The sequence below is a fragment of the Xenopus tropicalis genome, chromosome 3 (assembly GCF_000004195.4).
Source record: "Xenopus tropicalis strain Nigerian chromosome 3, UCB_Xtro_10.0, whole genome shotgun sequence".
In the NCBI taxonomy this organism is placed as follows: domain Eukaryota; kingdom Metazoa; phylum Chordata; class Amphibia; order Anura; family Pipidae; genus Xenopus; species Xenopus tropicalis.
Genome location: NC_030679.2, coordinates 36,659,961 through 36,676,783, shown reverse-complemented (window position 1 = coordinate 36,676,783; position 16,823 = coordinate 36,659,961). Strand labels below are relative to the sequence as shown.

At 40.5% G+C, this 16,823-nt stretch overlaps 1 protein-coding gene across 1 annotated transcript; it reads left to right on the top strand.

Annotated features, from left to right (window-relative positions):
* Positions 1-472: 472 nt before the first annotated feature.
* On the top strand, positions 473-16,823 carry rnf14.2 (ring finger protein 14 gene 2; the record flags this gene model as incomplete). The annotated part of the gene is given in 8 exon segments (NM_001008117.1): positions 473-718; positions 2,786-2,956; positions 6,092-6,243; positions 7,218-7,727; positions 9,564-9,792; positions 13,004-13,173; positions 13,412-13,542; positions 16,283-16,823. Coding segments are annotated over 7 exon segments (1,371 nt in total). The 5' UTR covers positions 473-718; positions 2,786-2,802.

Genomic DNA, 16,823 nt, shown 5'->3' with positions numbered 1-16,823 from the left:
AAATACTTATTCAAACAATAATGCCATACAAGTCAAGCAGGCTAGGTGCCCGCCCTGTGGTACTTGAATGCTTCAACCAAAATGGCCTTTCTAGCTTGCAGATATAAAAGCAAATTCATTAAATGATTTCTCAGGATAGTCTTGTAACTGCAGCTTATTCTTCCCCTATAAGTGAAGTGTCCCTTAAATATATGGAATACAAACCGTAATCATACATTTGGAATAATTTCCCTTTAAGAATTTGGCTAATTACTGTAGCGCAGCACTGAGGGATTTTTGCAGTCATGACTGTTTTCGGTATGAACAGCAGATGGCGCTATGTCATTTTGCTACATTTCCTTATGCTTCTGTCTTGCACTGAAAATCCTTCTTCCTCTTTTATTGGAAGGGGTGTGTTCCCGTATGATACAGCCTCTATATGGGATAGTAACTGGGAAGAGAGAAGTGCTAGTAGCCTTTGTAAGTTGGAAAAGGTTGGACCAGTTATGTCAAAGGGTTGTGCCATTTACCATGGAGCGCAGAATTGCGCATCGCTGTAAAATCTGACGCTGCAGTGGCTGCTTCCCCGCTGTAACTCCGAGCAATGAAGCGAATGGATCCTCCGAACCTGCAGGTGCCAGTGTATCTCCGCAAAGTTGCCGGGAGTCGCATCGCTACTTGCCTGTGACAGTGCGGCTTTGTACCCGGAAGCGCGGCGGCTACAGGCACATTGGCGCAGGTGGGTGGGATAAATTGCTAATACGAATAGTCTCGTCTTGTCTCTGTGGTTTGATAATGAGCATTACAGTGAGTGTTAATGGGGAATGTTTAAAGTGTCCCACCCAAGTATCGGTCCCGCAGGAGCGCTGGCAGCACCCTAGGTGTAAAGGTATAACGTGTAGAAAGTATACTGTACATTTGTGTATGGCTGCTGCCTGAGGCTTTCACACATCTAGAGCCAAGCTCAGTATTGGGATTGTTACACTCAATGTATTTGTTATAAAAGGACAGCAAATATATATTGTGCAATAGAGCTGTTCATTCGTTTTATTCATGTCTGTTTATTATTAGGGTGGCCATAAACAGGCAGATTTTTGCTGCCAGTTGGGCTCCTTCAGTCTGAGAGGCCTACCTGATCAATAGGGCCTGCCTGAGGCCAATTAGACCTATTGGGCCCAATATTGCACGTCAAAATATAATGGGACTGATAAAATCATTGCGGCCTCTGGGCGCAGCAAACTAAAATCTGGCGCTGCCTATTATAAATCACAGAGGAATTCCATGACCATACAAAAGTATAAAGCCAAAGGGAGAGTGTTTTACAGGTCATGGAACACTGAAGTGACATGTAATATCCTCATATTTTACAATGTACAACTAGAGTTGCATTATTTATTTTAATACACAAGTTGCAGTGAGTCATGTGAAATTACATCACTGAGTGCTGATTATAACTAATGACATCACTAAGCAACAGTTATAGGTATATAATTTACAGGCTATTCATGGCTCTTGTGTATGATTTACTAATATTGATCAAAACAAAAGGTAAGAAATTAGTTTCAGTTCCTAAGCATCCCTTTGCCTGTCGGTTTCTAAGTAAAAAGTGTTTATTTACTATAGTGCAATAGACAGAAAAAACACCAGATCGGGTTTACTAAACTTTCATTTATTATCTCATCCATGCTATGTAAGTTATCTCACAAGGTCTGCTAAAGACCATAAATAGACACAGGCACCCGCAACCCGCTTCTGCTGTGCCCAGGTCAGTCTGGCCCACACACAACTACTCTTTGAGGCTACGGTTTTGTTATTTTTTATTACTTATCTTTCCATTCAGGCCTTCTCCTATTCATCATCAAGCCTTTTTTATTCACACATCTACCTGGTTTCTTATTTGGCCACCAAGGTTGATTGTAGTCACAAGAATATGTATAATAAGATATGTAATATTGGTATAGCAGAGGCTTACTGAGTGTATTTAGGCATAGTTTTCCCTGGGGGACAATACCTGCTTTTGAGTCCCAGATCCTCTATTTTACACTATAAATGGGAGTCAGCAATTTCTGCTGCTTTTCTCCCATCTGTGCTGTTTTGTGTATTAATTGCTAACACTGTAAGTGCTGGTGCCAAAAGTACAGGAAAATAGATGAGTTCCCAAGGAACTGATATGGGTATTGAACCTGGGCTGCCATGAATAACAGGACTGGGGCATGAGGATGGAACCTTTTCCACCAAATGATATCACCTATTATTGTGTTATCCGTAATGCTACACATTATTATGTATACTCTATACTAAATCAGCCCCCCTAGTTACACATTTATGGAAGTTGTGAGTTGGGTTGGGTTTTGCCAATAAATTTATTTCCTACAACATATTTTTAGAAGCTGGTGTTACCTTAGCACATGGATCCACAAACTTTTTTACCCATGAGCCACATTCAAATGCAAAAAGAGTTTGGGAGCAACACAAGCATGAAAAATGTACCTGGGGTACCAAATAAGGGATATGATTGGTTATTGGGTAGCCCCTACAGAAGGCTCTGTTTGGTGGTTCACATGGTTGCAAAAAAAACTGCCTTAGCACATGCTTACTTTATATAGGCTTAGTGTAGGAGAACAGATTGCCTTTGGTTAATGACTTTGCCCCGTCCCTCCATGGAAAATTTCCGCAATCATAAAATATATGTTTGATATGTTAGAGGGGAGGGATTACACAAAACTTCTGACCATAATAGCAGAAGACATATTTGCTCATTGGGCTGTTAATGATGAAAGCTAATATTGTGCTTAATATATTACAGATTTGCACAGACAACCAATGTCAAGAGAAGACAAGGAAGCGCAGGAGGATGAACTGCTAGCACTCGCTAGTATATACTCTGAAGATGAATTCAAGAGATCGGAGACTGCACCAGGAGGGGAAATATGTGTCTGTCTAGATCTTCCTCCAAACTTTAGCGTAGCCATAAAAGGTGAGTCAGATATTCAGGTAACCACTTCAGTGCCCTAACATGCTGAAGGTTTCTCTAGTCCATGTGTGCTTAATGGCCGTATACTTTAGCATGTTTTTCATATGCATTAGGCTCCTTATGGCCAATAAGCACATAAAGTAACATATATAATGCAAGAGGAAGATTAACAGAAACAGTGGTGCTGATGGAGAAAGACCCAGTTTGACTTAATTAAAACAAAAAGCACAAGCCTTATTGAACTCCTATTGGTCAAAGTGGCATACAAGTTCTTTAACACCATTTACCACAGGTATTGTGCCCTTCCTGCATGAGTATTTTGTTATTCTTTCACTTGTGCTATGATGAGGAAAGCTTACATAGTATAACAGACGGGGTGTGGAGGTCAAAATGCAAAAGAAACAATGCCACAAACCTACCCTGCTATGTACTGAAAGAGCATTTTGCAATATTGAGATATATATGTATCATGGTATATGGCATGTCATGGTCTCCGTATCTTGGTTAGACTGCAGATGCATTTTAACTACAGAACTTACTACATGGGCTGTGCTCTTCTGTCACTCATCTGTTTTCTGTGTCTGTTTTTCTTAGATTTAACAAATACCGTATATACTAACTAGAGTACAAATATCTTATTACAGGCAAAAATAAAACAATTGATTATGGAAGTGTGGCCATTAACTTTTTAGTGGCACAGATCATAACATATACAGTATGATGATTTAAAAGTTTGTTTTCAGTTCTATAATGCTGTTCTTTGCTTGTTTGTGCACATAAAACCAAATCTGTAGTGGGACTACAGATGAGAGGGGTTGAAGACCAGTTAATTTAATGCTCTGATTTATTTATTGAATTTTTAATGACTGTATTGCATTCTGCAGAGTTCTTGTTTCTGCCCTTAGCGGCCCTCTATAGGCCCACAGCCTATAGAGGGTGGGTATTACAAGCAATATTTCAGTGTTTGCAGATGACACAAAACTCTGCAGACCAGTCAGTTCTATCCAGGATGTGGCATCCTTGCAGCAGGATCTTGACCAACTGGCAATCTGGGCGGCTAAGGGGCAGATGAGATTTAATGTGGATAAATGTAAGGTCATGCACCTGGGATATAAAAATATGCAAATCAATTATGCCCTTAATGGGACTGCACTAGGCAAATCCATAATGGAGAAGGACCTTGGAGTCCTTGTAGATAATTAAACTTGGCTGTAGCAAGCAATGCCAGGCAGCAGCTGCAAGGGCAAACAAGGTTTTGAGCTGTATTAAAAGGGGTATAGATTCACGGGAGGAGGGGGTTATTCTTCCCTTTTACAGAGCACTGGTAAGGCCCCATCTAGAATATGCTGTTTAATTTTGGTCTCCAGTGCTCAAACGGGACATTATTGAGTTAGAGAGGGTCCAGAGAAGGGCAACTAAGCTGGTAACGGGTATAAAAAGTCTCCGTTATGAAGAAAGACTGGCCAAGTTGGGTCTGTTTACACTGGGGAAGAGGCGCTTAAGAGGTGACATGATAACTATGTATAATTATATAAGGGTATCATATAATAACCTTTCTAATGTTTTATTTACCAGTAGGTCCTTCCAACAGACATGAGGGCACCCACTCCGTTTAGAAGAAGGGAGGTTCCATTTAAATATTCGGAAAGGATTTTTTACTGTGAGAGCTGTGAAGTTGTGGAATTCCCTCCCCGAATCAGTTGTACTGGCTGATACATTATATAGCTTTAAGAAGGGGCTGGATGGATTCTTAGCAAGTGAGGGAATACAGGATTATGGGAGATAGCTCTTAGTACTAGTTGATCCAGGGACTGGTCCGATTGCCATCTTGGAGTCAGGAAGGAATTTTTTCCCCTCTGCGGCAAATTAGAGAGGCTTCAGATGGGTTTTTTTGCCTTCCTCTGGATCAACTAGTACTTAGGCAGGTTATATATAGGCATTATGGTTGAACGTGATGGACGTATGTCTTTTTTCAACCCAACTTACTATGTTACTATGTAATCCTGTGCATATTGGGCTTCAGTCTGTTCAGTGTTTGGTAGTTTGGAGTAAACATTTTTGTTTGTGCTTTCCTGGGGTCAAATTAGTTTTTGCAGCTTTTACCACAAATAACATTATGCAAAGCATTGGTTATGCAGTAGCTGAAGTGAAATCCATTCTAATTGGCTTGCACAGTTTTATGTTGGAGTCCTTAAAAGCCACATACTTGTAACGCTATGCATGTTGAGTATCAGCTGTTTAGAAAGCCCTGGCATTCATATTTGGTTTATTGTACCTAATGATATGTGGGAAATAAAATGTTGTAAATGCTGCAAAAGCATATGGGGTTAGCTTAGTTTGTGGTGCGTATGCAGAGAGGGTGTTGACTTTTGAGCAGCCATGAACCCAATGACGATTTGTATGGACTACTTTCATTTTGGGGCCCCCCCAAATACCTATTTAGGATGTTTCCTCTTTCCACCAGAAGAGAGAAAATGATGGAAAGTGGATGTTTGAGTACTTTTTGAAACATTTTATAAAAACTGTTAACTTCAGTAAAACTTTGCATTGTGGCATGGAAAGACATAGATACCCATGTTAGTGGCACTTATCCCATTCAGTCTAAAGTATTCTGATTTCTTGAGTGGTGCTTTGAAAATGTATGTGTTGCTTGAAGGTTTTGATCTACACATGTCAGGACTGCCTGGGAGACATGAGGCTTTCCAAATCAGTTGTTTATTCACGCTTATAATAAAATATAAAAAATAAAATATTATAAAATTAAGTTTTTGTTTTTAAGGTATGTGGAATCCTATATTCTTTTTAAGAAAAGTTCCCTTCAAGAAATGCCCCTTAAGTGAGAAAGCCCACAATGTTTAGATAAAATTGGCTTTAAATGCAAAAGTGTGAAACATAGTGTTTTAATACCATATATTAAAAAAAGGGTAATTTGTTGTTTCTGTCCCTGCAATTCCCTGGACGGGGCTTTATAATCACAGTATATCATAAATAACAAATATATTTATGGACAAGAACCACAAGATCATTTTTGAATATCCATGCATAAGGATTCCTAATGTGTAGTTGTAGTACTTGATTTACGAAATATTTATGTATATAGAATATTTGAAGTCTTTTTGTACGTTGTGCTCACCCAAGGTGACTGTGCATCTAATGAATACATGGGAAGCTTTGAGGATATTGTCTCTTTCCTACCTCCTATCATACTGGACTTTGAACTGCCTCCAGGATACCCATCCACTGACCCTCCAGCCTTCAAACTTAGCTGCAAGTGGCTTTCTCCAAGTCAGGTAAAAAAAATAGCTTCAGCAATGATCGTAAGATTAAACAAACACAAAGTTAAACTAAAATACATATCTTTTGATCTAATAACATGGGCAAAAATTGGACCTGGTCCAGAAACTATCTATACCAGGGATCCCCAACCTTTTTTACACTTAGATGTAAAAAGTGTTGGTGGGCCACACAAGCATGAAAAAAGTTCTTTGGGGATGACAAATAAGGCAATTTGGAAGCCCCATGTGGACTGCTAGCCTGCAGAAGGCTCTGCTTGGAGTAAAACTGTGTCTCTGCTTCCAAAATTTGCCTTCAAGCCAAAAATTTGGAGGCCATTAGGAGCCACTGATAGGGGATCACTGATCTCGAAGAACCATTTTTAGGTGGAGAAAGGTTCACACTTGTTGGCTTTGTGCGGCTTTTATTTAAGTCACTGGGATCTGTTGAGGGTTTCTCTATCCCATGTGACATTAGCCTTTTTCAATTCCTGTTGTTACTAGACCAGAGCAATCTTTACTCGGTTTATTGTTTATGTTCTGCAGTATCTAACTTATCAGGAGACTTTTTTTATCTTCTATTGCTACATAAGTATTTGAAAATAGTTATCATCCTTTGTTACATGCACTGGCTTGTAAGGTGGCAACAAAAGAGGGCTTCCATTTCTGTCTTTCTTTGTCCAGTTTTATGACTGTTCCCCATGTTTGTTGCTTGTTCCGCTCCAACTGTATGTCACCATGTTACTCTAGGCTGGCCTCTCCTCCACTTCGCATTTGGTGTCTGTTGAAGAGCAATATTGGTGGTCTATATTACACCATAGAATATTTGAAAAAAGTGCACTTGGCTTTTTCAGTTCAGTTACCATTGCTCTGTTTTAATTACACCCAATTTTATAGTTAGAGTTTGCCTAGTTGCAGGTGCATGAAGGTGATAAATAGGCGTAAAAAAACCTTGAATAAATCTCTGTATTCCTGTTTCCTGTTTATCCCAGCTTGCCCTGCTGTGTCAGCGCTTGGATGACCTATGGGTGGAATACGCAGGAGAAGTTGTTTTGTTTGCTTGGATGCAGTTTCTCAAGGAGGGGACTCTGGAGTACTTAAAGATTAACTCACCATATGAAATACAACTTTGTGAGTTTGGACCAAAGTGCATAAAGAATAACTTGGGGATATCTGATTCCTGTAGTGCCACAGGCCCAGCAGAAGCAGTGATTTGGGACACACGTGCTATCCAGGATGTGGAATCTGTCACTACCCTTATTGACTGCATCTTGGAGTTTAATGAGGCTCAGCAGAAGAAGTGCTTTGATAGCAAATCATATATGTGCGACATTTGCTTCTCAGAAAAGGTGGGCAGCGAGTGCACTCACTTTAAGAAGTGTGAGCATATCTACTGCAACGCCTGCCTTAAGGATTATTATACAGTTCAGATACAGGATGGGCAGGTCCAGGCTCTTAACTGTCCTGAGCCAAAGTGCTCTTCTGTTGCTACACCTGCACAGGTAACCCATAAACAGTGCTCTTGATTCATTAATATTGAATTTATGTAGTATGCTTGTAGCTACGTTGTAAGGCATTATACTTTAACCCTTTGCATGCTGGCCTATTTACCACACTGAATAAACAGAAACCCACAAATAGTAGAATATGTTGGGAATAGGGGAAAGCAGGGATCAATTGTTAGAAAATGGAGAATAAAAAGGTTTGGGAAAGGGGTATAGAACAGGGAAGAGATTACAATGAAAATCAGCAGTGTTACTTGTTAAGTATCAGACAGGGTTTGCTGAGGCTTACTTGTGAACCCTACAACAACTGCAGCAGAATTACAAGTTGGTGAGTGCAAGTAACTAACCTGTAAACCTCACATCCAGGGCCCACTCTCATAATGATAAATCATTTGGGAGAAAATAAGAAAGAGATGATGGGAATCGCCTTATTAGGTGGTTCTTCTTCTGGTACTCTGGCCAGTACAACCCTGTATACAGTAAGTCACAAGTAAGTTTGTAAAGAATTAACTGAAAAAATATACATGTTTAAGCAAAGGGTTTGATTTGATAGGGGGTAGATGGCTTTTTAATATAGGGTTACTCAATTTAGTTGTTAGCACAAAGTTTATCCAGGATCTAGTTTGATTGCCATCTTGGAGTCAGAAGGGAATTTCCCCCTCCTCTGAGAGATATTGGGAAGGCTTCAGATGGGATTGTTTGTCTTTGGATAAACTAGTCGCTTTCATTTATATCAAAAGGTTGAACGTGATGGATGTGTACCTTTAACCTAAATTTATATGTTACTAGTAAAATAACTCGGAAAATGGTCAGATACTTAAATAAGATACTTAACTGCCCATCATCAAATAGTTGATTGAATTTTTCCAATTGTTTCTTCTTCTCCAAAGGTACAGCCTCAGGATATCTGGGGACATATTTTACCAGATATGTTAGGAGAGATACATTCTCTGGTTTTTAGGTCTCTGGAGAGAAGACAGGTTAACATCCCCCATAACAAAATAACCAGTCTACACGTATACACTCCTTGTATAATGAACAGCTTTATATGTTTAGAGGGATTCTGTCACAGGGAAACTGTTTTTTTTCTAAACACATTAGTTGATAGCTTTGAACAGAATCTTGTACTGGAATCAGCTTTTTAAAAGGGAAAATACTGTAGATATTCTTATGCAATGTATTTAATTTGAAATTTGATATGAGTCAAGCCATTTTCATACTTTCCCATGCCCCCTAAGCCTTGTGACTTGATAAGCTTCAGTCTCTCTTTACTGCTACACTGCAAACTGACATGATGTCAAATGCTCTCTTCCCCTGCCCCCCAGCAGCAGAACAATGGGCAGGTAACAAGATACCAGCTCTTCCTGAGGCTAATGGCACGCAGGGCTGAAGATCAGCTCTTCTCTGCCTGCATTTTCTACACAAGCACAGAAAAGCCAATGTACTCCCGTCTGCTTCTTCCTGTATCTGCACAGATAGGCACAGTGTTACTCTGTATGCAGACACATGTAGCAGATTTTGTCTTGAAAATACATAGTTTTGTGTTTCTGAGACAAAATCCGCTATGTATGCATGCCAGCCCAGGCCGCTCTAGCTTGTTCTGCCAGCTTGGTGATTTAAAAAGGACACTGATTCTTGCTGTGTGTTAATCAGTTCCAACCTTCTTTCAAGGTTTCAACCACTTGAACATGAAAAAAATAAAAGCAAATAAACCAAATTTTACTTTGTTTGAAAAAATATCAGTATATTATCCTGTGATACCCAAAAGAAAAGAGGAAGCTTAAGGACGGAAACTGGTGACTAAACTTTAGCAAATGATCACTTTCTTTGCAGGTTAAGTTGCTGGTTGGGGAAGAATTGTTCAGCCGCTATGACCGTCTTCTACTGCAGTCCAGCCTGGATCTGATGGCAGATGTGGTGTACTGCCCACGTCCAAACTGCCGAACTCCAGTCATGCTGGAGCCTGGGGGCGAAATGGGTATTTGTTCCAGCTGCAAGTACGCTTTCTGTACCCTCTGCAAATTGGCCTACCATGCAGTCGCATATTGTAATATAACATCAGGTTAGTGGAATAGATGACAGTTGGGTGCTTATTTTGGTACATAGTACTTTGGTCAGAACTGGCAATGTGGGCCTGCACTAATTTTAAAAGCAATGTACAAAGTATATAGCATTTGGGATTCAAATGTTCAGTCTCTTTTGGTAAGTTTAGGTGGATAATCAGAGAGCCCATAGGGCATAATCGGATCCGTAGCCAGCCAGAGGTCAGAAAGTGGAATCAAGTCAGGCAGAGATTTAGTCAGAAGGAAGGTCAGTTACAACACAGGAAGACTGTCACCTCACAAATAAACTAAAGGACAAAGCATCTGTTTATGAGGAGTACGTCAATATGGACACACACGAAAGCCAGGATCCAAGTATGTAACCGCGGAAGTGTGGGGGCACATGTAAACATTGGCAGAATTGATACATACCTCCTCCTAATTAAGCTTCCTAACAACTAATATGTTTAGCTTCAAACATGATAGTTAACCTGCAGATTTTCGCCTTTGTCTGATGAGTGGGGAGGCTAATGTCTCTTACTGACCTAAGATCTTAAAGGCCAGCGAAGAAACTGCTCAATGCAAAATTTGGCATTAGAAATACAGATGAAACCTGTTTCTTTATGCACCACACAGAACATAGAGAAACAAAAGAAAAGCAGTAAACTATCTGAGGAGGTGAGAGAAAAAATTTAAGACAAAATGAACAAAAGTTACATCTTCAGAAAGCTTAATGTTCCTATGCCCACCATAAAGAAATTTAAAGGCCAAGGCACTGTAGCCACTCTTTCTGAACAAGAACAAAGATTGTTCGAGTTGTTGTGAAAGAAACCTCCATCAACCCCCAAACAGATTCAAGCTGACTTCTGTAAGCAACAGTTAAAAATTAACACTATCCCTCCCCAACTTAACGAAAGACCTCACTCCTGACAAAGAACATAAAAAGGCCCAACTTGTTCATCAAAACACACCTGAACAAAGCAAAAGCACTGTTCTTAAGGTGCCCATACATGGGCTGATTCTAGCTGCCGATATCGGTCCCTTAGACCAGCGCTGTCCAACTTCTATGGTACCGAGGGCCGGAATCTTTCTGGCCAACGCGGTAGAGGGCCGATAATGGAATCCAGTTTGACCACTCCCCCTTTTTAAACCACACCCACTTAAAACCACATCCATGTTATCACAAGAGCTTTTAAGACTATACCCACATTAATGGTGATAGCGCAGCAAAACCCCAAATGGTTGGTGCTCACTTTTATGTGAAAGAATTATATTATGCCATATTAAGACACAACCTTAAATCCCTATGCCTCCTCTTCCCCTGTGGATAGCATAGCAACTCCCAGCACATAATTACACATCTTAGGGACCATATAATGACTATTTTCAAATGCTAACAAACTCCCAGAACAAACCCCTGCCAGGTTCACCTCCCACAGACCGCATAGGGCAGGCAGAGTATGGCACACACAGGCAGGGTAGGGCAGGCAGAGTATGTGCCATACTCTGCCTGCCCTACCCTGCCTGTGTGTGCCATACTCTGCCTGCCCTACCCTGCCTATGTGTGCCATACTCTGTCTGACCTATGTTACCTGTGTGTCCCATACTCTGCCTGCCCTACCCTGCCTATGTGTGCCATACTCTGTCTGACCTATGTTACCTGTGTGTCCCATACTCTGCCTGCCCTACCCTGCCTATGTGTGCCATACTCTCTCTGCACTATGCTTCCAGTGTGTATGGCACACACAGACAGCATACACTGACACAATGCTGGCACTGCTCTGAGGTGTGAACAGGAGAACAATGTGGGTGATTAGAGCCTGAGCCTGAGGTGTGAACAATTCAGGGGGTGAACAGTGTAGGGATTAAAAGGTGTGAACAGTACAGGAGATTACATATTTAAACAATACAGGGGGATTCCAGCCTGAATCTGAGGTGTGAACCATGCAGGGGGCCATTTAATCTCAGTACGGATACCATTTAAAGCTTCCACAAAGGTAAACCATCAAAGAAGCCAGACAGGTGGGGGGCCACACAGAGGGGGGTCGCAGGCCGCCAGTTGGACAGCCCTGCCTTAGACCAATTCAGCAGTTAATCGGCCGTGTATGGGCACTACCGATGGGCCTGCCCGACTGATATCTGGCAGGTTACAAAATCTAGTCTGATCGGGGAACGCATCGGCTCGTTGAACTAACTTTGGCTATACCCATTGTTATAAATCGATTATTTGGCCCCAGGGCCAAACGGCCGAATTAGCCTGGATTCTCCCGATATCCCTCACCTGTAGGTGGGGGATATCGGGAGAAGATCAGCTCGCTTGGCGACATCGCCAAGCGAGCAGATCTGAACGTGTATGGACAGCTTTACAGTCAAACATAGAGGAAATTCACTGATGTTTTGAGGTTGCTGCTCTGCCCCTGTAGATTGGATGCCTTGAGTATTTGCATGGCATCATGGAACAATGATATTATCAAAGCATTTTGGAGCACAACATTAACCTCAGTGTCAGAAGCCTAGGTCTCTGTAGCAGATCATGGATCTTCCAGGAAGACACTGACCCAAAGAACACTTCGAAAGAACCCAGGAATGGTGAAAACAAAACACTAAATATGGCCAGCAATGAGAACTGAAGCAGTTTGCAACAAATTGGTCCAAACTGTCTGTAGAGAAATCTAGGAAGCTCTTTCATGGCTATAGTAAGAATCTGATTTTGGTTATTCTTTCCAAAAATTAAGTCTAGGGTATAAATTATTTTGTCAATGTCTTTTTTTCAGATATAAAAGGATGTGTCAGTATGTCGGTAATATGTATATAGCATAATATTGCTACAGACACTATAGTATTTTGACAACATTTGGCGCCTTTTTTGACTCACAGAGGATGGGTATTTATGGGGGACGACTCTTTGAGAAAGGTCGTAATATGGACTGCAATGTTGGGCAAAATGTGATCACTAAGTGATTGTTGGTCATTCTTTTGTTCTGTATGTTTACATATATTTGTACAATAAATATACCAGGGACTCCGACTCCAGGTACCCAAAATTGCTTCTGACTCCACAACTCCCATTTCATAGCTCTGTGGAGTTGGTTTTATGGCAACTCCGACTCCAACACCACAGCTATGATATATACTTTATATGTATAGTTACTGGAAGTACAGAAATTTTGCTTTGATATGGTAAACAAAAGCAGTACATTTTATTTGGCTTTCTTTTAATTCTGTCCGCAGAAAAGCTTCTGTTAGTGCGCGATGAATACCTGGAGGCAGATGCGGCTGGAAAGAAGTTACTGGAAAGGCGCTATGGCAAGAATGTGATAGTTAAAGCAGTGGAGATGAGATCTTTTGAATGGCTGGAGAAGAATTCCAAGCGTTGCCCAAGCTGCAGAGCCAATGTAGAGGCAAGTCCGCAGACATACTGATAGGTCCTCAGCACTTAGCGGTAGCCATGCTTCACCAACTCTCCTTTTTCTTGCAGTATTTCTAGCAACTTTTTTGGTTTATGTTAATTGCATTGAGCCTTTAAGTTGAGTATTTCAAGTCCCTAGGGGCATAGTGTTACTGCCTGTTTTATAAAACTAGCACAACTTATAAATCATACATTTATTAATGGTAACCACTGCATGATTACTTTTACAGAAAATAGATGGCTGCAACAGGATGTTTTGTACAAGATGTAACAAAAACTTTTGTTGGCTTTACTTGGCTGTATTATCCAACGGAGACCCATATGATCATTTCAATAGTTCTTCATCAGGCTGCTTCAATCTGTAAGTGCACAACAGTTTCTACAATATATAGGGATAAACTTGTGTATGATGTAACTGTAACACAAGAAAATATAATCTGATCATTGCACTTTTGTAGACTTATTTTATGGGATAATGGTGTCTCTTATGAAAAAATCTTACTTTATGTTTAGGTATTTTAAAATTGTTGTATGGACCCTTTTTGAAAAGAGCAGTCTCGCTACTTTCTTTTTAGTCCTGTGCGTAAAATTGTTCAATATATTAGTGTGAAATGGATTTGTGTCTATGGTAGAGCTTATGTAAGACAGGGTCCATCATTTGCACGATAAAAATGATGACTGTCAGTCTGACAAGATATCTACAGCCATTGTGCTGATTACAGTCACATGAAAAAGTTTGGGGAACCCTCTTAATCCTTTGGAGTTTTGTTTATCATTGGCTGAGCTTTCAAAGTAGCAACTTCCTTTTAATATATAACATGCCTTATGGAAACAGTAGTATTTCAGCAGTGACATAAAGTTTTTTGGATTAACAGAAAATATGCAATGTGCAACAAAATTAGACAGGGGCATAAATTTGGGCACCCCAACAGAGATATTACATCAATACTTAGTTGAGCCTCCTTTTGCAAATATAACAGCCTTAAGATGCCTCCTATAGCCTTTGATGAGTGTTTGGATTCTGGATTGCTGTATTTTTGACCATTCTCCCTTACAAAATCTCTCCAGTTCAGATAAATTTGATGGCTGCCGAGCATGGACAGCCTGCTTCAAATCATCCCATAGATTTTCCATGATATTCAAGTCAGGGGACTGTGACGTCCATTCCAGAATATAGTACTTCTCTCTCTGCATAAATGCCTTTGTAGATTTCCAACTGTGTTGAGGGTCTTGTTGGAATATCCAACCCCTGTAATTTCAACATTGTGACTGATGCTTGAACATTATCCTGACGAATTTGTTGATACTGAGTTGAATTCATCCCACCCTCGACTTTAACAAGGGCCCCAGACCCTGAACTAGCCACACAGCACCACAGCATGATGGAACCTCCACCAAATTTGACAGTAGGTAGCAGGTGTTTTTCTTGGAATGCGGTGTTCTTCACTTTGTTCCAAAATGACTGTGGCTTGTCTAAATGAGCTTTTGCATGCAACAAGCTACTTTGTTTGTAGCGTGAGTGCAGAAAAGACTTTTTTCTCATCACCCTGACATACAGATGTTCTTTGTGCACAAAAAATCTTTGTTCAGAAAACACCCCAATACTCGGATGTTCCTGGGAAATGAAAGACATACCACTGTTATCTTTTTTGTTGAAAGTGGAGTAAATTATTATGCAGGCTGAGAGGGGTTCCCAAACTTTTTCATATGATTGTATATAAACAGGTATAGGACCTGTTATCCAGAATGCTCAGGACCTGGGATTTTCTATATACATATTTATACTGCATATGTTAACAAAGACCAGCGCTACTGTCCTTGTGACTCAATGCTTTTTATTTAGCATACTTGTGTATCCAGTGTTTCAGCCCACATTAGGGCCTTTATCAATGAGAAAGTATTAGTGAAAATGTGAACATTCTTATGTTATAGCCTCCCCCTTTCAGAAATGGTGCCAAGCATGACTTCATAATTAATACTCTAAGGACCATAAAAATTTTAGTAGACCACCAGGGTGACCAATAATTTCTTCAAATGGGTCCCTTAGTAAAGGGGTAGCCGAATTGGTAGATTTTTTTTTTTTTGCTCCAGTCCTGTGTACAGCAGATGGGTAGTTACAATAACACAAAAAGGGAAAGTTGTGCTCAACCACTAAATTGTAAACCATTAAGCGGGGGTGCAATGAGGCTGTGACCATAAAATACATATAAACAACCGCAAAAAATCCTCTGCACTCACCCATTATCAATATGTAGAAATTGGACACTAGGGCATTTCACTACTAAGAAATGCCTTCCCTCCCCACCTCAAAAAGAGGGATTGTTTGTCCGTACATTGCAATATACTTCAAGCTGGCCAACTACGTCAAAGTCATCCCTTCTGGCCAGTCCTACCCTAACTGACCTATATAAGTAATTTAAGATTAGTACTGAGCAAAGGGACTAAGTTTTACCTGCAACATGCTTGCGTATAAGGTTAAAACTCCCATATGGTTGCCCTTTTATTAGCTCCATTGGGAACACCTGACTGTAGCTGGGAATAGTGGGGGCTACAACATGGAGCTGGCCACTGCTCCTGTATAAACAATAACACAAAAAGGGAAAGTTGTGCTCAACCACTAAATTGTAAACCATTAAGCGGGGGTGCAATGAGGCTGTGACCATAAAATACATATAAACAACCGCAAAAAATCCTCTGCACTCACCCATTATCAATATGTAGAAATTGGACACTGCAAGCATGTTGCAGGTAAAACTTAGTCCCTTTGCTCAGTACTAATCTTAAATTACTTATATAGGTCAGGTAGGGTAGGACTGGCCAGAAGGGATGACTTTGACGTAGTTGGCCAGCTTGAAGTATATTGCAATGTACGGACAAACAATCCCTCGTTTTGAGGTGGGGAGGGAAGGCATTTCTTAGTAGTGAAATGCCCTAGTGTCCAATTTCTACATATTGATAATGGGTGAGTGCAGAGGATTTTTTGCGGTTGTTTAGATGGGTAGTTACACTAATGACTTAAGCCAGAAAAAACTTACATAGTTTATACTTATACAGTATATAATATATAGCTACTAATATATTTTATTTAAATTGTTTTGCAGATTGTTTGAGCCACAAAAGGCATGAAGCCTAACCATCAGGGCATAAGAAATCTTGGAAAAGACGCACTGTAATGGCACTGTTATTGTCTCCTTTATTTTAAAATGGGGTTTTCCTTAGTGTTGGCTCATTGTTTATGATCGCTACTTTTAAATATATTCTCTGAGGTTTTTTTTCCCATAGTATACGCTTGTTTACATCTGCCGAATCACTTGCCTTGTGAGGAGTGATGAATAGTCTATGCTGAGGGCGAGGACAGACAAAGCGTAGATCCACTTCTCTCAGGCCTGCATTTTTCTGCCAGGCTGAGAGAAGTGGTTCCGTTTTCTTGCACTCCTCTGTGTGCCTGCACTAAAGGCTATGGCAACTGTGTGTGTGTGTGTGTGTGTGTGTGCGCGCACACAGAGCGGATTAGAGGTTGGCCTGGAAAACGCAAAAGTGAACATTTTTCAAGCCAACCTCCAATCCGCTCCACTCTGTGCCCTTATACCCTTCCATACTTCCATATCATAGGAATTTATATGCTCCATTCACCAAAAAAAA